A 21,146-nucleotide genomic window follows, 5' to 3' on the forward strand; every position below is an offset into this window, starting at 1 on the left:
AGGAGTAAAACAAAGTAAAGTTTTTTTTTTCTTTTTTTTTTTTTTTGCGCCAAATGTAGGTATACGATATACAGAGCGTAAGCAATACGTAATCTTATGCCGTCTAATATTGTTATTTCAAGGTTAATGGGCATTTTTAGACTTTAAGAATATAGTTTATGTGTAATAACGATATCGTCCCCTGACGCCTCTTGTAGAGTTGTACGTAAGTTGATACACTGAAAAGTATATATTGTGTGCCCACTACGTTATTGTTTTGTTTGTCCTAACACTAACATCATAATTATTTTGTTTTTCCATATTTCTATGTTGTGGTTTCAATCTCAAGTTTCTTCATTTTGCTAAGTTAAAGCAACCTCATTTGTGTTGCTTTTTTGTTTTTTTTTTTTTGTTTTTTTTTTTTAAAGTTTTTTTACAAATTTAGTATGAGAGGAGAGAGAAAAAGAAAAGAAATGAAAAATTGATGTCGACAATTAAAAAAAAAAAAGGCACATACACGCGCCCAACTAGCGCGTGCAGTGCACACAATAGTTGGGCACAACAAGTGCACTAGACGTGCACATGCGGTGTTCATTCTCAATTTTTAACATTATAAGGGGCCCCACAAAAAAAAAAAAACCAAAATAGAAGGAAAAAACCCCTCTAAACACCCCCCCCCCCCCCCTCTCCCTCCTAATTTGTTTAAAAATATACCCTCAAGTTCTTTCTCTCCAAAAAAAACACAATTGTAGATGCTCTTATATCTTGAATCCTATAAATTCATTATTAGATTCGTGAGCATGTACATTGAGTCAATATAATTTTAAGATCCGTAATAAATAAACAAACAAACATATATCACATGTCCTTCTTTTTTTGTAATCAATTACTTATTGTCATATCAAGATTTTTTTTGTAAAAGAAGTAAAATTCGGATTGAACTAATCTTGTACATACGTATAGTATCAAATGTCTCCCTGCTATAATAGTGGCATGGCCCCCTTTTTTCTCTAATAGTAATAAGGTTAGCATTAATAATGGTGCAATTATTTTTTCAAGTTGATGTGTCTATGACAATTTACGTATTTTAGGATAAAAATGATCTGATTAAGAATGCACTTAATTAAGAGTTTAGATCGTATCATAGTATAGGTTAAGTCGTTTAGCCAATTTATAACATTGGAAATTTTGCAGGAAGAGAATTAACGTTGTTGAAAATCGTAGAAAACTACGTATAACAGCATAGTTGTATATTATACGGTAATGATACTAATGGAACAACCCCGAACCAATTTAATTGATCGTATAGTTAACTGGGTAACAAAAAGATTTTCAATTCAATTCTTAATAAAAACAGTTCATTGATATTTTTCTGTTTGAACTGACCAAATATGAAAAACCTAAACTAATTTACCTTAGTGCACTTTCATATAGCTACATACTACAAACTTTCTCACAAATTAAAGTAATGCCACTGTATTATTATTTGTCATTACTTCATGCATTCCTAGCTTGCTTCTGAAAATAAAATAATATTTAAACTAATTAATTATGAAAAATTTTACATTGTCGTGCTTTTAAATAAATAAATAAATAAATTATATATAAAATGCACCCGAATGAAATGTCACAAAATGTATCACACACCAAAAAAATGCATCACACATAATGATGTATTTTCAAACACTTTACGGTGCATTTATGCATACTGATCATATATATATATATATATATATATATATATATATATATATATAAGGGGGTAATAATCAATAATTATACCATGAAGCTTGGTCCAAAAAGTTTACATATTTAATTTATTTTTTCTTTTATGCACAAATAAAATTAATATATAAAAAATATATTATTGAAGAACTCTAATTGAAGTCTGTTAATTTTTAAATGACACTCATATTATTATTTTTTTAAATAAATATATTGGTACATAAGTCACTATTTTTGGAAGTACATAAATTTACTATAGTTGGTATATAAATAATAAATTTACTATAATTGATGTCATTTTTATTATGTAATTGTATTATTATTTTAATCTATTTAAATTCATCTTGTAAGGTGGATCCGGTTGAAGATATAATTTGCCAGTTAATAATGATGTCTTGAATTGTGTCTCACCTTTATGTGTATATTGATTTCTTCTGTTATATGTGGACGTTTAGCCTTATAATTTTAATGATTATTATTATTGTATTTTGTCATAATGGTTATGTAATTATATTGTCGTATTTAATTTATCATTTTAAAAGATCGATGACATTACATATTACACATTTACACTCAAAAAAATTGATGTTACTTTTTCTTTTTCTTTTACCCATAATATTTACTTGACAAGTAATAAAATTTTGTATATTTATTAATTAGTTGACTCAACACCACATTAAAATAAATATACTTATTAACCAAATACATTATACTAGAAATAAAACAAAACTATATAATATGACTACAACTCTATTCAAATATTTTTCTTTTTAGGTGACAAAGGGAACCCCTAGTCACTCGCCCGCAAATTATGTAAGGGTCTCGATTGGAAGAGGGTTGGTAAGAATAAGAATCAAATTCGTAAAATTTTAATATAAGAATTATACTTCACATACTCGATCACGGTTCTGTTGATAGTCGAAGTTGTAACATAACTTTGTAGTTATCAAGTCAATAATATGATTAAGTTCATTGGAGTTGTTTCGAGTTTTAAATTATTATTATTATTGGTGGTATTGTTGTTAGATATTATGTAAACAATTATAAAGATTAATATTATTAAAGCAACACGTGTAAGAAGCTAAGAACAGGACAACAATGCAAAAAATGTATCTATATATGTAAAATGATCTCCTCATCTCCTTAACTTGAACATTTGTAGTTAATTATTCCAAATAAAAGAATAAGGACTTGGTGCAAAGAATATGCTGTCCTGTGTATAGGAGGGCAGTATCTAGCCTGATTTCTTCCTTTATTCTATTTTTAAACATTCACTTTTTTGCTATATAGTAAATCAGTCATTGAAGTAAGTTTTTTTTAACCCACATAGACAGTTCATTTAATCACAGAAGTAAATTTGAAAACAAAGACCTGGGATCAATTCTCACCATAGCAATTGGGAGTAACCTCTCCCCTTTTGAGAACAACAAAGTTTTTGTCGGGTCTCATTCCTTCTAAAACAGTTCTTCTCGGGGCGATTATATTATGTACGCATATTTACTTTTTCATTTAACTGAAGATTTATATGAGAGAGTTTAGATAAGAATACGTTCATTTAAATGAGGCCTATATGAGAGGGTTTAAATAAGAATATGCTCATGTAAAAAAAGTTAACATTGATCCGATTCATCAATAGTTGGGTGTTGTTGATTAAAGGGATAAAGGGTCAAATAGGCCCTTCAACTATTATGGGTCAATTCTATAAATATTGTAAATTTAGAAATTTACAATAATTATAAAATTCACTTTATATCTTTTTTAACTAAAATTCTCAATCTTAATAAATTTTGATAGGCGGTTGTGATCTGTCCTTTTTTTTTTTTACTGGATGACTATGTTCTCATTTATATATATATATATATATATATATATATATATATATATTTGTTGAAATTTTTAATTTAAAAAAATGATTAAAGTAATAATTAATGGGTCTTTCATGCGTGGTGGCACGAGACATAAATTGTAGCACAATCTTTTGGAAGATATATAGGAAGGGCATCTTTCTGCCTACGTAATACAGGTACAAGTAGGGATGCCTTTTGTGTTCATCAACACATTTTTATCTTTTTCTACCCAATATCAATATATCATTCAGACTCTCTCTGCCAAAAAATAAAAAATGAAAAAAAAAAAAATCCCACACTCCTGCATTTTGAATTACCCTACATCTTAAATAAAATAAAATAAAATTGTGTGTGATACGAAGTTCAACTTTTTTTTTTTTAATAATATTTCTAGTGGAGTTAGAGTAAGGACGGGATATCAATGGTTATAACTTTTTTTTTACTATATTTTGTTAATTAATACAATTATTATATAAGTTTCACTTTAATAAAATTCAAGGAGTAAGAGTAAGGTATTAACAATGGAGGGATTAAGTCCCGTGCGTCTGATCGTAGGATATGGTCTGACTATCCTCCCCCGTTTATTGTTAACTTTTGTCTGCTGATTTTTATTAATGAAATCATTATTTTCAAAAAAAAAAAAAAAAGTCTATCGCGCGTATATCTATATATCCTCATTATTAAAGAGTTAAATATGTCATTTTCTCCTATTATATATCATTATTTCTGTTTTTTAATTTCTTTATATACATGGCCAATGTGAACATGTATATGTGTGTGTGTATATATATATATATATATATATATATATATATATATATATATATATATATATATATATATATATGAAAATGGTTCCAAAATTTCTTGAAAAGTATTGAATGAAAGCTTGGCAACTTCCTGGAAACATGGATATTAACTTTTCAATTAAGACTGTCTTCAAGTTCATTTCAGCTGATTTATATTAAATATTTCTGAAAATTATTGAGCAAATCAGGGGCCAATTACTTGTTTACCAAGCCACATGCATTACGAGAGATGAAATAATAGAGTGAATTTCATATTGTATTTCGTATACTTTTCTTTCTTTTATTGGGTGATTTTATAAGGAAACTCGCAATTACTATTTAAGAATGTGTAGACTCCACACGAGAGATAAATTGTATTTGTACATTGAATTTGACCGAGAGGGTGTTAGCAAGAATTAAAGTGATAACCTCTGGTATAAAAGTTATGATCCCCACGCACAATCCCTAATTTCATGATATAATCTCTGTTTTCTCTTGACAATTGAATGTGTTAGTATGCTTTGATATATTGGTTCATGCGGTTTTCTTATTTTCAACTTTCGGTATTGAAAAAAAACAAAATCTTTAATCAAAATATTATTTATTTATAACAAAGTCAATTAAACTTATAAAAAGGAAACTGAAAGTAGGTTAATTAAAGGAAAGAATCTCGAAATAACTTTTGAAGATGCCATCATTCTTGGCCATTCCAAACAAACAACACTAAAATAAATACTAATAGTGTGTGTGTATGTGTATATATATATATATATATATATATATATATATATATATATATATATATATGGTCCTCAATTAAAGAAACAAATTGTAAAAAATGGTACAGTGCACCTTAAGAAGTAAAATCACGCACCTAAAGTTTTAAATCGACACACCTTAAGTTTCAACAACTGACGTGACTTAAGCACAAAAATCACACACCTTAAATTTGACCTAGATGCAAAAAGTCCAAATTGCCACCATGTTTTTTTTTAAATCCTTGTTAATCTTGAACGTTGATCTTGGCAAGACCAATAATGTTTCCTATCTCACCCCACGTTCGCACCTGAGCACATCCATCCGCATTTCATCTGTATTATATATATATATATATATATATATATATATATATATATATATATATGGGCAATAGCTCGTGCGACTATGGTTTTCTGTGCAGTCGTGTAACTATTGTTTCCTGATAGTGTATTTGTGCATACATAGTGGTGCAAAGTCGCATGACCGCACGAAAAGCAATAAGAGCATAAGAACCAACTTTTAAATTTGAGTTGCACTTTTGAGTATCTAACATATATACTTATCCATTTAAATATACATGTTTTAGTTGTTATAATACTAATAATTAATATATATTGTCCACACAAACAGCTCAGTTGTTTCTTAGGTGATATATTATAAACAATAACATAAAATCGAACTCTAAAAGTCATACTATGAAAATTACATCTATTATGATAGATTTTTTATGAACAGGGGCTACTGATTCACCCAACTCATGGAGTGATGTAAGTATGTGCGTGGTCACCAATGGAATTGCCACTAAGGGTGGCCTCCTCGCGAAGAAATCTCACTGCAATAGCTCAGATTTTCGTAAAAATATTATATACAACGAACCCCACGCAATATAATTAACTATGTACAAATAATTATAACATAAATAAAAGATAAAATATGTATTTAAAAAAACAAACAAACATACATACATACACATAGAATGTGACCAAATCTTCATGACGTGGTCGATCAGACGAAATATTTGACTTTATTGAAAAGCAATGGAAATTCTACAAAAGTCATTCAATTCCTTCTTAATTATAGTCATATATATAATGTATTTTGTTTTCAAAAAAAAAAATATAATGTATTTTCAATATTGTAATTTTTTTAAATAAATAAACATAAAAACTTAGGATCCACCTCTTTCGTGAAGAATAATGTTTTATTTTGTTTTATTTTATTTTATCTCATCCAATGTAATATCTGACTTATGATAATAATTTTTTTTTTAGTTACTTGCTATTGTGATACGATCGATCTCACCCAACATTTAAAAAAGAGATATACATATTATTCAAATATATAATATAAGAAACAAATAAAATATTTTCACACTAAGAAATGAAAATTATGAGGTAATCTAGTATTACTCTATTTTTTAAATTCATCTGTATATACTATAATATTTTACTTCCTCAACATATTTATTGATCATTGATTTTTATTTAAGAGTGACTTATTTATTTTTTCTATTTTTTCCTATTTTTGTTAATCAATGTAGACTGTGTAGCAATAATATATATTTCAAGAGTATAAAGTACTGTAACATTTATTAAAAAAAACTTGTTTATCATAAAATGATCAAATAAGCTTTGATATCGAACTATTTGGAACATTCAAATGCAGTATGAGCTAAAAAAATAATAATTAGATAACATGTTAATTTGGTACCCAAGTGTAGATTATTATAGATAACATGTAGTGATTTTTATTTGTTGACAACTTGACATAACTAATTAGATTTTTTGTTTTTTTTTGTTTTTTGTGTTTTTATAGATGGGACCAAAATTCTCATCTAAGGCCGCCATGGACAAGGACCAATGTCATCCTTCCCAATGGCGATAGTCACGATTATCTTTTTTGGATAGTCATAGATGTTTATCTTGAGTCGTCATGACTATGCACTTTTTTAAAATTAATTTTAGTAAAGAAAAATATTTTTAAAATTAAAATAATATACACAGTATCCATAAACAAATAATATTCCACATCAAGTTACATCGACATAATCAAAAGTAACAAGTAATCTACAAATAAAATAGAAAAGTAATTGTACTTTTTAATACTTAAATATTTATGTAAAACTTTTTCTAATTCAAATATGTAATTGAATTTTTTTGAAAGGCCAATTCATTTCTAACTTATTATTTGAAAAATTAATTCCCTTTATGTGTCGGTGTGTAGATTTTTTGTATTTGTTGTAGGATCCGAATTGGACCCACCTTTTTTTGGTTCTGTTGTGATTTATTCGCATTTTGTCAATGTACTTCATAATTCTAATGCCGTAACTGGGCCCATCCCAGATACGGTATAATTAAACCGAAAGGCCCAATTTAAATCAAACCTAAACTTACCAATAGTTATACCATGACCCCGTACGCCTTGTATGGCCCTAACTATAAGAGACACCTTTAAACTCGTATCATACTTAAATTAATCTCCATTCACACTGAGCCAGTCCAACTAAAATACAAAGGGGTTCAAACTCCCAACCTCTCTTAAAGAATGAGAGTACACAACCACTCACGCCAACCAAGTCGATTTATTTTACAGATTATTAGTTATGATTAACTTGCAGTAATGTTTTTGATACCATGCTTAGTTAAATCATGAAAAAACAAAAACCTGCATGCAAAATGCAAATTGCCAAGTCCCAAAGAAAGTTTAGCTAAGTAATACAAAGTGGAGGGCTAGAGCAAAGTGAGCTTCTTTTTTATAAGAGTCTAATTATGTACCAAGTTTGAATTAGAGCAAATTTAAATTGAACCTTACCAAACAAGAATGGATTTAATTTTTGGTTTTAGATGGCTACAAACTGGTTTATTCAAGCCAAAAAAAAAAAAAAAAAAACCTAATCTAATAATAAACTCATGTACACCTACTAACCAGTGTAATTACCAAATATTAACTCACACAAGATCAAATGACTGATCATTGAAGACAAACAAATTACCTATTTTATTTAATATCTACATTCCAAATTTACAAAATTAAAAAAACAAGTGACCTGAGACAGAGAGTATGTCTAGGTTGGTATTAGCGCCAGTATTTGGGTTCTTATGATTCCCATGCACTTCTCTATTTCTGCATACAGAGGGAGGTTGTGAGAGCCGCTAGGTTGCAAGCTGGCGACTGCCGAGTCCAGTATTTTTGCCACATCAGCTGGAGGAAACTGCCGTTCAGTACATTTCTGCAATTGTTACAAATGCCAGGTCAGACTCAGTAACATCGAGATGCATATTCTGTTTGTTTCTAAGTCGTTCGAGGGGGACTTGGAAGTTGAAGTAATCATCTTATTTGCATACTATTAAAATGACCAGATGATTTTACCTGGATCATGAGAAGTGTAGCAACGCATTGGGTAATAAGTTCTGAAGGGATGTCTGCCTCGTTTCCATGCACAGGATTCTTCAATTTAGAATCAGGTATCTGCAGTAATTCGGTGGATTAAAATTAGTGGACCTAAGGAGAAGAAACACCCATTGTACACCAAAATAGTGGAATGTCTTACAGTAAGCAAGCAAGATTCATCTAGTGGAATGCGATTGTTTAGATAATCTATAGCATCCTCAACATCCCCTGTACTGTTCTCCACTCCATTAAGTGATGACATCGCCTGACAATAAAATATGACTCATAACTCTAGTTAACAAAGATAATTTGCCAACACATATTACACTAAAGAACCATTCCCAACTTCACAGTTATAGTACCTATGGCGACATATGCATTAGACAGGTGTATTTTGAAGTAATAGCCAAATTTCTATGTACCTGCACAGCAGCATCTACCATAGTTCTGGCTTTTATTTTCGAACTTTCAATAATCTCGTTGATATGAGATCCAGGTTCCTGAGTTTGATTTGTGTAGCAGTCAAAAGTGCTCACTATGCCACCAGAATCACCAAAATTAGCAACTGGCCTAGGCCAATTAAGAGAAATGCTTCCTTGATATGTGTTCCTCTGTCTCAAGCAATACAAAGCAGAAGAAACCTGCCAAACAAATATAAAAAAAATTAAAAAAATTCAACACTTAATTGCAGTGCAGTGGCAAGAAATTCAATCTGCTCACTTAACAGAAGTGGACTACATGCCTGATCATTTACTTCATTTAACTGTACAATTACAGCAGCATATTGTTTTTTGAAAGGCTCCGAGTCCTTGAGGGTGCAGTCACCACTCTTTTGATTTTCCAAAACGTCATCATTCATACGCCTCAACTCAGAAATCACAGCTTCCTGAATGTTCAAGTAAAACCAATTTCCTCATTTTCTACATCTCATATATATGTGAACGTCTTTTATGCATATATCAACTATATAACGCATAGGAATAGTTAAAATCCGTAAGAGACAAACATCAAGAACAGTCATTAACATATGCAGCAGATGGACACATAAAAAGTCTATAAACCTTTTTGTCAAGAGCACGAGTCAGCTTAGCAAGAGCTTGAACATCAGCTTCCTTTGCTTGGTTCTGTCCCACTGTACCAGGTTGAGAATGTGACATCTGTTGGGCAATTTCACTTGACCCAATTTTTGCATGCCCATCAACATTTGCTGAATCCACCTGGTATAGAAGGTTTAACTGATCTCATTAATTGAAAGAATGATGCACATAATAGATTCATTCATCAAGAAACTAGGCTCATACAACCTCATCTTCGATTCATGGCAGGAGAGGAGCTCAGACTGGCATGAGCATTCCTCTCTCCCCATGCTCTTCCACGTGATTAACAGAGAAGAAAAAGGGGAATATTTGACATGTTAAGATAAAACATTGTCCAGTGTCATTTGAGACACAAGTTCTTTGTTCCAGATTATTATTGATTCTCTTCATACAACAAGCCCAAGTATTCAAATGCAACAAAAATATCTTTACACTAATAGCAATAAAAGTTTCAGAATATTTTCTCTAGTTGGCAGCACTCAAATACAATGAACTAATGAAGTCCTCACTATGTCAGTCACTTGCAAGGAAAATAAAATGCTACTGACCTCTGTTTGCATTAATAGGTTATTTTTTGCATAGGTTGATGAAGGCAAACAAGGGAAACCATCACCATTCTCCAGATTGTCACGCGATGCATATTTCACACTGTCATTTGCTTGCTCATTCACCTTGTGCTCATTGAAGTTCTCAAATAACTTGTCCACATGATGCCCATTCCTTCTGAGCAATGTAGGCATGTTCTCATTGGGATTTAGAGGCATACAATCAATATCCTGAGCATGAAGATTTGCAATAAGTGCCCTAGTATACCACATATTAACAGAGAGAAAAGTATATACTATTGCAACTTGTAACTGAATCTATATATCATTAAGTGGATTAGCACAATAATCCTCCTCCCTCCCTCCAAGTTGGGATACTATGAACCCCACTCCTGTACCTATGCAAGCATCAATGGATGTTACTTGAATGTGAGATGATATTAACTTTAGACAATAAAAACTAGAACAATTAAATGTAATTCAAAAGAAAATCAACATACATTGATGTCGTGATGAATATTCATCACAAGGGTGAAGAAGATTAGTTATGAGGCTAAAATGCTTCTTGAGTCAAGATTCATGATATAATCCTCCCTTGCCCAAATAAGAACAAGTAAGGACTAAAAAAGAGAATATTTCTAAAATCTACCAAATCCAGGCAGAATGGATGGGGTTGCAGAATCAAGCCTATAACATGTCAAATAACAAAATTTCAAGTAGAAGTGCAGAAATAGCTTTGAAAGAATCTATTTATACACCGAATGTCACTAAAAGATAATGGATACACTGAATAATTTCTTCATTAAAATGTGTGAATACAGTGTCACCACTGTTCTGAGAAAAATCTAAATCTTGCCTGGTGAAGATAGTGCAATAAATGGAAACTCCACCATCATACTAGGGTGAGAGTTGGTAAACCTATCATATCTGAAATCCTAGATGAATCACCCCCATTTTTTCTTGTTGGTGCACATTCAACTAGACAGATAAATATAACTCACATTTAAAGCTTATTCTGACCATGTGGAAAAAAAAAAAACCTAATTAGTTTCACTGTGTTACAGTAACTATTTCGCAATACACACACACACTAGAATAAAGCACAAGTTGCAGCATATTTTCTTGTTATAATTGGTAGATGTCTTACATTGACAAATTCAACTCCAAGCTCAGGCCGGTCAAACTGAACCCGGCACCGAGAATAATCAACTGTCAGCACACTTCCGTCATGAACTTCTCTTGTTTTAGGGTGGATGGCAATGACGCGTTGTCCAACACATATTGGCCTTGCAAGATCAGTGGGTAATCCTTCCCTGGTACCCTCACGTAGTTCAGTGTAATGTGTTCTAACAAACTCACGGTATTGACTAAGCTTTTCCTTTTCCTCCTTCAAAAATTGTTCAGAAAATCGCCGTGGTTTACCAAGAGAACTGCATCAACATTTAAAGCTTAAAATTATCCACAACACAGGAAACACATAGAAGGTTCACACTTTGCAGTGAATTATAACTACCTTCTTATGACATCCCATTCAACACGAGTTAGCCTGGGAACATGTCCTAATCCAACATGATACAAGTATTCAACAAACTCCCTTTTAGCAAACCAAGGATAATCAATTGCACTGTAGAACCACTCATATATACACCATCTCCGTACACGATCATTGGAAAGGCAACTAGAAAGCTTTTTCTGCATGCCATGTTGAACAGAAAACATTCAATGTTAAAACAATGCATATGCAGCCAATAAGTCAAAGTAAAAGGAACAACTTGAGAAAGAAAAAATGATTTAGCAAACCTTAAGATTGAACAATTTGTCATTAACTGGAGCAAAGGGTAAGTTGCAGTGGTTATCCAAAATGCTATCAGGAAAAGTCAGATCTTTTTCTTTTTGTGGTTTCTTGATCCCCATCTTACGCCTACTTCTAACTTTAGTAGGCAAGGTAACCTGGTTTGCTACAGGGACTTCTGCAATCGATTGAGCCGAATCACTTCTTTCTATTCTTAGATCTGCACTTGAGGAATGATCTTGGTTCTTTATCAATTTAGGTGATGAACTTTGCAAAGATCTTTTACCCTTGCTGCTTGGCTTCTTTGGTGCATCTTTAGTCTATAAGAATAGAGAATCGTGTCAAATTGGTGTTCACTACTTTGAGAAGTAGCATTTCTAATAGACATAGAAATGGGCATATATTGTGCAAAACTCAAATACAAGAAATGACAATTGAAATAAAATATATTACCAACATTCTGTACAAAAGGAAAATATATGGAGTATTTCACATTCTCTTAAACAAAGAGTCAATTATACTCTATTCTTTCCAATCTAAATAACAATACAATCTTATTTAGCTTCCAATTTTAGCCAAACATGACTTAAATGAGATATAGTTCAGTACCGATAATCTCTTACTAGATTAAAAGAATTTGATCAAATACAACTCAATCCGGTTCTTGAAGCTCCAAATTGAAACCTAACACTCTTTATCCCATTTAGATCTCTAAATTTCTTTTTTGATCTGTCAAAAAATAAAGTCCATTTTATATACCAATATATCTCAGATATCTGCCACCATTCACTCCTTAAGAGAGATGTTTCCACATGAAAACCAAAACATAACTGGTTCATAATTGAAGCAAAACTGGAGCTGCAGGAGAATGAATTAATCCCTACACATGCCACACAACCTTTGTACAAACTAAATCAGATATCTCAATTTGATCAACCTTTAAGATGAAATAAAGATAAACTAATAAACTATAATAATAAAATCAGTAAATGTCTTTAATCAACACAATCAAAGCAAACATACCTCAAAATCTTGAGGTTCAGAAATATCATTAGTGAGATGAGCTTCACCTTTTCTTGCCTGCATGGACCCCAAAGATTTATTTTTCTGCAACAGAAAACATTGCCGAAAATATCCAACAAACTGGACAGAATTATATTCAGCTTACCTTAGATGTCAATATCTTCTGTGTTTTTTTCGTCTGCTTTGTCTCAGGAACAGAACTAGTATCAACTGAAGCTTTTCCATGTTTTGGCATTGTACTAGATGCAACCTCAAGTCTTGAGGCCGGCTGACTCCATTTAGTTTTAACCCCAGATGATCCACGTTTCTCTCTTTGACGGTTTGTAGGCAGAGCTTCCAAGGTCCCAGATTCATCAATGTGATCATTTTCATCTTTGACCTGCATCATTAAATCTGAGAAAAAGAAAGCAAGAGTGGAGTAAGAGTAAGAACACTGTTGCAGATGCACCATACAATTCAAATGATGGGACTATGATTTCAAATACATAAAAGCAAGTGCACAAAAAGTTAGCCATATTATTCAGAAAAGAGTTTTAAAGATTATGCATCAGTAGCCTAAAAATTTGAAGCCTCAGTTTATAATTGTACCCATCTAAACATGAAGCATAACTGTATAAGGCTTAAAAACTTCAGGAAGAATTAAATCTTTCAAAAGGAAGAGCTATTGAATTCAGAAAATGAGGTAAACTTCTCAACGCGCATCATCTATCCTCCTTTTGATACACTGATGCATATTGCAATACCATGATTAAAGTTGGTTAAATCTAACACACTAGGATCCCATACTATGCAGCATCCAGAAGAAGATAATGCAACTTTACCACTTTTTACAGAAAGGCAGCTTATAGGGGCTGAACCAATGACTTAATATGATTAACAGTTCAAAATTATCATTGCAATATAGCAGACTTACCGTCTTACTGATACTTAAGAAGCAAATAAAGTTTTAAGTGTAAAATCATATAGCTTTATAAAATGCATTAATCGCTGAGAAATGTATTACACAACACTGAGAAACATACATTCATAAAGTCACACCACCAAAAAAATAATAATAATAATAATAATAATTCATAGTCATTTTTCAAATTAATGCAAGCATGCAGGTATCAGTATCCTTGAAGATAAGATTGTTGGAATGGAATCTTGCACAAATATAGAACATGACAAAAATCTCAAGTCACAGATTGGAAGTGTGTGTGTAAAACACAGAAACTAAAAGGATGGCAATGTTCATCCTTACCATTTTCATTTTCTGTGGCTGGCATCATCAGCGATAGATCAGCCAAAGTTTGTAGAGCATCAAAGGCAGAGCTTTCATCTGTATAGAGGAAATAAAAGTTAACATTGGCATGAAGTATTTTAATATTTATCACATTATTCACAATATAACTTTTCAATTGCCAAACATGAAATATTGAAATTTTCAATAGAATTACAGAATAAACAATTCACATGGTTCTTTCTCACTCTTATTTGTCCTACTTTCATTTTTAGTTTGTCAAAAATTATATCCACTTTCCTAATGTAAACACCACTAGCTTTTAACTTTTCTAGGTGGCTCCCAATTCATCTCTTGTTAGAAGGGAAAATTTGGAAAAGAAATCATATCTTATCTGATTTTTTAGAGAAGCATGCCAAACACAGCTATCCCTTAGAAAATGGGACGGAGGGAGAACTTCACATCCATTAATCTAAATTAATATTTTTTTCCTACATTCTCAGAGGACAGAAACAGTCTTTTTGCCAAAAGTGTAAAACATATGCTTCACAAACTCACAAAGAACCAGGGATTAGCATCAACTAACAAAAATCAACAATATATCTTCACATTAGGAACAAGATAATTCATAGCATTTCTCACCACACCAGAACTTAAGGTCATGGCAATTTTTCTTAATTAGACTCTAATTTCTAAATTAAGCCCATGAAGTAGTAAAAAGGACATATAAAGATTGTATGATTACATAGGAACTTCTTTTGAAGAAAAGCATTTGAGAAAACTGCCATACCTCTCTGAAAAAGAACCTTTTTGCTCCTCTTTCTGAGACCAAGAGAAGAAGCCCTTGAAACTCTTTCACCAGCAACCTCTTTGTCATGTTTTCCTCTTACAGCGCCTAACCTATAACCTTCTTCTGTACCACTACATGCTTCCTTGATGTCATCAAAATGATTGTCACCAGTGTCATCAATTTCCAACTTTCTCCCAGAGAGTCTTCTGCCCTTCTGCATTGTTCTGCCAGTTTCCATCAAAGTCCTATTCCTGGATACTTCTCCTGTGTCAGCTTCCATGCTTCCTTCATCCTCGTCCATTTCACTACTAAGAAGCTTGGAATTGGCCATTTCCAGATTAACATGCTGTTTACAAATCAATTTAAGTAAATTTTGAGAATGTATGCATAAGAATGCTGAAGAAGACTTCAGGTGGAAGTTGAATAATTACCTTCTTTTCAGCATTGCGAGCAGGAGTGGATAAAGCACTATCAGTTCGGCGAGTTGGTGTCTGAGAAACCTGGGGAGAACCACCTCTCTGTGAAGCTTCAGCTAAAGCTAATGCTATTTCATGAGCAACTTCATCATCATTAACATCTAACTTTCTTTTCAAGCCTTGTTTACTAGAGGAAAAATACTTTCCACTATTAAAATTTTCATAAGAATATGATACTGGAAACCGTGGTGTCCTTTTCCCAACAACACGAGGTCGTGTCCCTGAAAGAAAATTCCAGAAAAAGCATCACAAATACTAACACATCAGCGCAGTTCCATTGATGACGACTCATGGGTCATGACAAAACAAAAAGGCATAGTCAAGGTTTAACATCGTGCTACCAAAAGGAAGATTTGCTATTAGGCATTCACATTTAACAGAAATATATGTCCTCAAAATTTAATGCCTTAACTCCTCATCAAGAACAAGTATTACAAAACATAATGTAAAGCAATATAAGAAATATTGTACCAGCAAGTGGGCTTAAAAACAAAAACTAAATTCTTTTTTGAGGTACTCAAAGAAAGGAGGAACGCACCTCCTGAGCGTTTCTTCTTCAATAATGACAAACAACCATAATTTGGTGCTACTGTAGGGGGCTGCAAATCAGAACCTTTAGAAGTGCCAGCCTGAACTTTACCCCGAGCCCGCTTTTGAGGTTTTTGAGATGTCCCTGCACCCTCATTGCTTTCTTGTTCACTATCACTTCCAGCCTGCCATCCCCAGTCCAATAACACAATTATCACAAGTGAAAACTAATGAGCCTCTTGTAGCGTCTATTGCTCTTTCTCTAACAAGAAAGCTACGAAAAAAGGACTGCAAATTTTCCCATTCACAAAGAGCCAAATGCGTGTAGACTTAAAACAAATAAGGTTAAACCATTAACTGGGAAATGTTGTTCACATAAGCAATCCAGATAACAGGGGGAGAGAGAGAGAGAGAGGGTGGGAGGGGGGCGTTGGTGGTGTTACAGATAATATATCCACAACTTAATGTATCTTACCAAATTGCAATAGTGATCAGTCATCATTGCAATCAACCCAACAACAGAAGCAGTCCCCTCAGGAAGAGATAAGTAAGCCTGAAAATAGAGAAGCACATGTTACCAAAACGGTAATGCAGGGGTCATATCCCTATTCCTCCTTAACCATTTTTTAAAAAGTAATCAACCCAAAGGGGTAGCTCAAGTGACAAAGGAGCTTCTTTGTGGGGACGATCCTAGGGATAACCCAGGTTGGATTCCCACAAGAGACAATTCCCCTTGGGCCAGCTCCCATGCCTCCCGAAGCGAACAGGGATTAGTCGAGTGTACCCGGACCGTAAGATGGATGGAGAAAGACCCGGAACACATCGTGGTTTACACCCAAAAAAAAAAAAAAAAGTAATTTAAGACTGATCTTTCTAGCTAAAGTATATCTGAACATTACTTAATTAACACTCAAAAAGGGAAATTTAATAGTGACGTTTCTAGCAAAAATATATATGCGCATTACTTGATGATTAATGCTCAAAAAACATTTTGTCAGTTCATGTTAAATATCAGAGAAGGATAGTCTGATTTTTTAATTTAAATTCCTTCTTGCCTAGATAGGTCATAAGCTTGCTAAATTACTATCGCTTACTATCAGAGAAAGGGTAGTCTGATTTTTTACATTAAAATCAGGAGATCAGTTCATACTGGGATGTTTGAGGTTTTGAATAAGGCATAGAGTGTCCATATGACTATGAGACACCTCACACCTTATTGTAGTTCCAGTGAAATACTCTGTAAATCTTATGGAGGCATTTCTTTCTCATCTAAGTAGCAGCTCACATGCTACAGTAGCGATGTAAAACTTGTAAGTATAACAACCATAATAGAGCAGACCACTATGCAAAAAGCAAACAAATAAACTGATATGCCCATAGTGTATACATACATGATGTATATATACACATACTAACGAAACCAAAAGCATATAACTATACAATTTTATAAAGCTAGCAAGTAAAAAAGATCATATGAACAAAATAACAAAAAATTAAATAAATAAACATTGTCATTTATAATCCATTTTTATTTTTATTTAAAAAAAAAAAAAAAAAACACAAACACAAACACAAACACAAACACACACACACATTACCCTATTCATGGTGTAAAGTGCCTCCACCATATCAACTGATCGGTTTCGCACTGCAGCAGCCACCTGCAATGCACATAAAATAACATAGTGGAAATAGTCACATACTGACCACAGTATTTATTTAAAAAGAAAAAAAAAAAAAAAAAAAAAAAAAAACAAAAGAGACAGAGAAAGAGAGGAAGAGAGAGTTGAATTATTAAAATTGCTTTTCATCCTTGCAGAAACTCAATTTGAGTTTGGCCCACAATTTTCTTATACCGAAATCTAAAAGAGAGCAAAATTTAACTAAGATTCAGATTAAAAACTAACCTTTTTCCAATCTTTACCATATTTCCTGTATGCATCATAAAAACGACCCAGCTCTTCCTTATTCCACTGAGGGCCCAGCATAGACAACTTCCTTTTCTGCAATTAAACCAGAAATGAGTAACTTAGAAAGTTAAGATGGAAGTTAATCATGTTATAAGTGCACACAGCCACTCACAATTGAGGCAGGCATGATTCATGAATACAGTGAATATGTTAATCCATTCAAAATCAGAAATAAGATGGGGACTAACAACTTTACAGTTGTATTCATGTAAAGTTCAGAAGAGATTGCAAGGATAACAGGAATCTTTTAGTCCAACATTTTACCCTTCAAATACAATATGACCATGCTAATATAGTAATATCCTCATTTTAGTCTGTAGACCTTCACTTCAATTATTATTAATTTAGTACTCCATTTTTTTTAATACAGTCCTCAAATTACTATGATTCCAGAGTATTTATTAGTCCAATAAAAGCCTGTAACTAGAGCAGCTATAAGTGCATATCTATAAAGAGAAAGTTAATATTTCCAGAAATGTCAAAATATAAGCTGTAGGCCTGTAGCATTCTTTAGAAGAAAAGGCCATCCACTGTGTGGAACTGTAGAAGAAATTAAAATTGAAACTCACCCGTTGGTTGCTTCTTTTAGACATATCTCCATCTTTGTTGGGCGAGACTTCATTTACACAAGAGTATCGTTTGTTGACACTCCTTGATTTTCTTGCAGGAGACATAATTCAATCCTGAAAAAATATGAGGAAACAAAAAAAGTTTAATACTTTAATGTAGAAATGAACTTAAATATACATTTAAAAAAACACATGCACACACAATGTTGGACATTATAGCTACAATAACTTGGTTTGATAACCACATTATAATATATTACCATATTATAACAGATTTTCCAAATGTTTAAGGATTTTGAACTTGCTCTAATTATAAAATTATGAAATGTGGCATTAGTTCAACTGAACATTAAAAGTTAAGAAGACTGTTGATAAGGGTCTGAGGAGTGATGTATGCAATCTTATCTCTATTCCAAAAAAGGTTATTTCCAAAACATAAGAGTCAAACTTTGAGCACTTCACTAATAGGTGTTACATGAGTTGAATACTCATGTAATAAATAAATAAATAATAAAACCATCTTATTTACTAATCCATAATCTTCATTTCTAACACTCCAACCTTTTCCACTAATAGCAAGGCACTGATTAGTTCTCCTTCACTATTACTCCCCTTCCATAGACAACTGATGTCATAGACAAGTATAATAAGACTATCTTCATACTCCTCAAGTGAGCTTACTAGTTGAGGTCAATAACCAACTCCAATTGGCACTCAAAAAGGAAGAAAACTATATGGAGTATCTTGCAAGATGAACCAATGATTTTCTTCAATAATAGATAAAATTTTGATTAAGAGAAAATTATAGCCAGAGAAAATTATGTCCTTTCTCTACCCTGGATTTACTCCATTATTTTACGCCACCAAAAGTACATGAAAACTTAAAAATAATCACTTCCCAAAATCAATAACTTTCCCACCAGATATGGTTGTTAGTTCTCAGATGTCTGACTAAGCCATTTGCATTTGTATGAAGGATCTTTATATCATGTTCTATCATTTGAAGAGTGCTCACACCTAAGACACTTTAACTTTAATCTATAAAACAGTTATTATTTCACAAACATTTGATTGAAAAGAAATTATATGGTCGGGGCAAAATATCTCAAAAACTCAACAACTTTCCTACCAGAAATGAAATGGTTGTTGATTTTCAAATGCATAATCAAACCATTTGAATCTCTATGATGAATCTTTATAGCACACTCTACCATAACACAGGAATTCACAACTTTAAATGAATAGAACTTATCAGTTCAAAAAAATATAATTATGGGCCATAATACAAATGAACCTAATTCAAACAAATTCATCAAACAGTTAAAAGTGACACATAAACCAAACAAAATACTTGCAATAACCCAATTTTATACAACATTTTTGCACATGAATACTGATATACCATAAATGGGCCTTTATCAACTACTAATTTCTCTTATCCACGAGATGAACTCAATAAAAGACATAATTTGTCAAACAGCTCGAAATGACATCGCAATAACACAAAATTTAAACGCAATATCAATAGACACCCGCGACATAGATAGGCCATGAACTACAAAACCACACCCACGCCAAACTAAAGCTACGGGCATAGCTTCAAAACTAAATCCCAACTAACCCACTAGCTCGAAAATTAGATATGACCATTTAACAATACATTCCAATCTATGCCTACACTGAGACAAGAAAAGATTAATCAGCCAAGAAATTGAAAAATGCCACGAAAATAACACAAAAATCTTGCAGCTGAAATCAGAATCCCGATCTGAACAAGCTCGCTGTAAACAAGATAGCAACACAAGATTTTCTTATTCTTTTTTTTTTTTTCCTTTTCCCCATAGGTCTTCCTATTTTTAGTTAAAACACTCACTGAGAAGACAGAAAATTCAGAAACGAAGACGCATAAGAGAAATTGAACACGCAGCTAGTGAGCTATTACCGATTTACCGAATTGGAAATTCCTCGGAATCGAATTCAGATTTCACACCATGGGAAACGAAGATCGAGCAGAGTTGGAGCTCAGAGGCGATTGGAGAAAACGGAATTGCGATTGGCTACAGAGGATTTTTTGGTGGGCGAGTAGGACGCGGAGAAGAAGATGAATTTTTTGGGGCAGTAACCGCGAAACTCAATTTTTTTGTATTTTGTGTGCGAGGCTGCTTGCAATATTAAAGGCTTAAAGCTAAAAGGAAATATAATAATAATTTGAATTCTTGAATTTATTTCTTTTGTATTCTCTTTGGTAGGTTATTCTGTGTGGGTAGGTGTTGGATAAGAGGTGTGGCCGACGGTTTTCAGCCGCTGATGAGTGTCTGATTTAGTTTGTGATAGTGATCAACGGTGATGGTTATCTGTGGTAATTTCGCTTTTGGGAGATTCTTCCTCCTAGAATCCTAGGACCTCCAGGAGACTGTCAGACCGGACCGGACCGGCCCGGGTTAAAGTTGGGGCCCAGATCAAAAGTGGGCTTAGAACGGACTATAACAAGCCCAGTTAATGGGCCTAATCTGCTATGACTTCGAACAATAATCATCTTTCTCTTTCTTTTTTTTTTTAGTTGATTTCATGTTGATTCTATGATTATTAGGGTGTTGTTAATTGCAATCTACGAGTTTTAAAATTATCAATTTAATATTATAATGA

At 32.5% G+C, this 21,146-nt stretch overlaps 1 protein-coding gene across 1 annotated transcript; it reads right to left on the minus strand.

The window, feature by feature from the left end:
- Window positions 1-8,041: 8,041 nt before the first annotated feature.
- Window positions 8,042-20,675, minus strand: LOC109170106 (protein ALWAYS EARLY 3-like). The gene is made up of 21 exons (XM_019319067.1): window positions 20,443-20,675; window positions 18,501-18,614; window positions 17,869-17,964; window positions 17,560-17,622; window positions 16,437-16,514; window positions 15,972-16,146; window positions 15,389-15,654; window positions 14,958-15,303; window positions 14,189-14,266; window positions 13,091-13,338; window positions 12,946-13,002; window positions 11,931-12,242; window positions 11,644-11,822; window positions 11,278-11,560; window positions 10,134-10,361; window positions 9,550-9,705; window positions 9,231-9,374; window positions 8,911-9,129; window positions 8,649-8,753; window positions 8,468-8,566; window positions 8,042-8,327 (listed from the first exon to the last, which is right to left on the minus strand). The coding sequence occupies exons 2-21, from the start codon at window positions 18,603-18,605 to the stop codon at window positions 8,163-8,165; spliced, it is 3,402 nt and encodes a 1,133-aa protein (XP_019174612.1). The 5' UTR covers window positions 18,606-18,614; window positions 20,443-20,675; the 3' UTR covers window positions 8,042-8,162.
- Window positions 20,676-21,146: the final 471 nt, after the last annotated feature.

Source organism: Ipomoea nil, unplaced genomic scaffold (assembly GCF_001879475.1).
Source record: "Ipomoea nil cultivar Tokyo-kokei standard unplaced genomic scaffold, Asagao_1.1 scaffold3321, whole genome shotgun sequence".
NCBI classification, from domain to species: Eukaryota; Viridiplantae; Streptophyta; class Magnoliopsida; order Solanales; family Convolvulaceae; genus Ipomoea; species Ipomoea nil.

What these genes read in the sequence shown, in the direction of transcription:
- LOC109170106 (XM_019319067.1), bottom strand. Translation starts at nt 18,605, where the DNA reads ATGTCTCCTGCAAGAAAATCAAGGAGTGTCAACAAACGATACTCTTGT. An exon ending in ACAAATTGTTCAATCTTAAG is followed by an intron (nt 11,823 to 11,930) that starts GTTTGCTAAATC and finishes CATGGCATGCAG; the next exon opens with AAAAAGCTTTCTAGTTGCCT. An exon ending in TAAATGAAGTAAATGATCAG is followed by an intron (nt 9,130 to 9,230) that starts GCATGTAGTCCA and finishes TTTGTTTGGCAG; the next exon opens with GTTTCTTCTGCTTTGTATTG.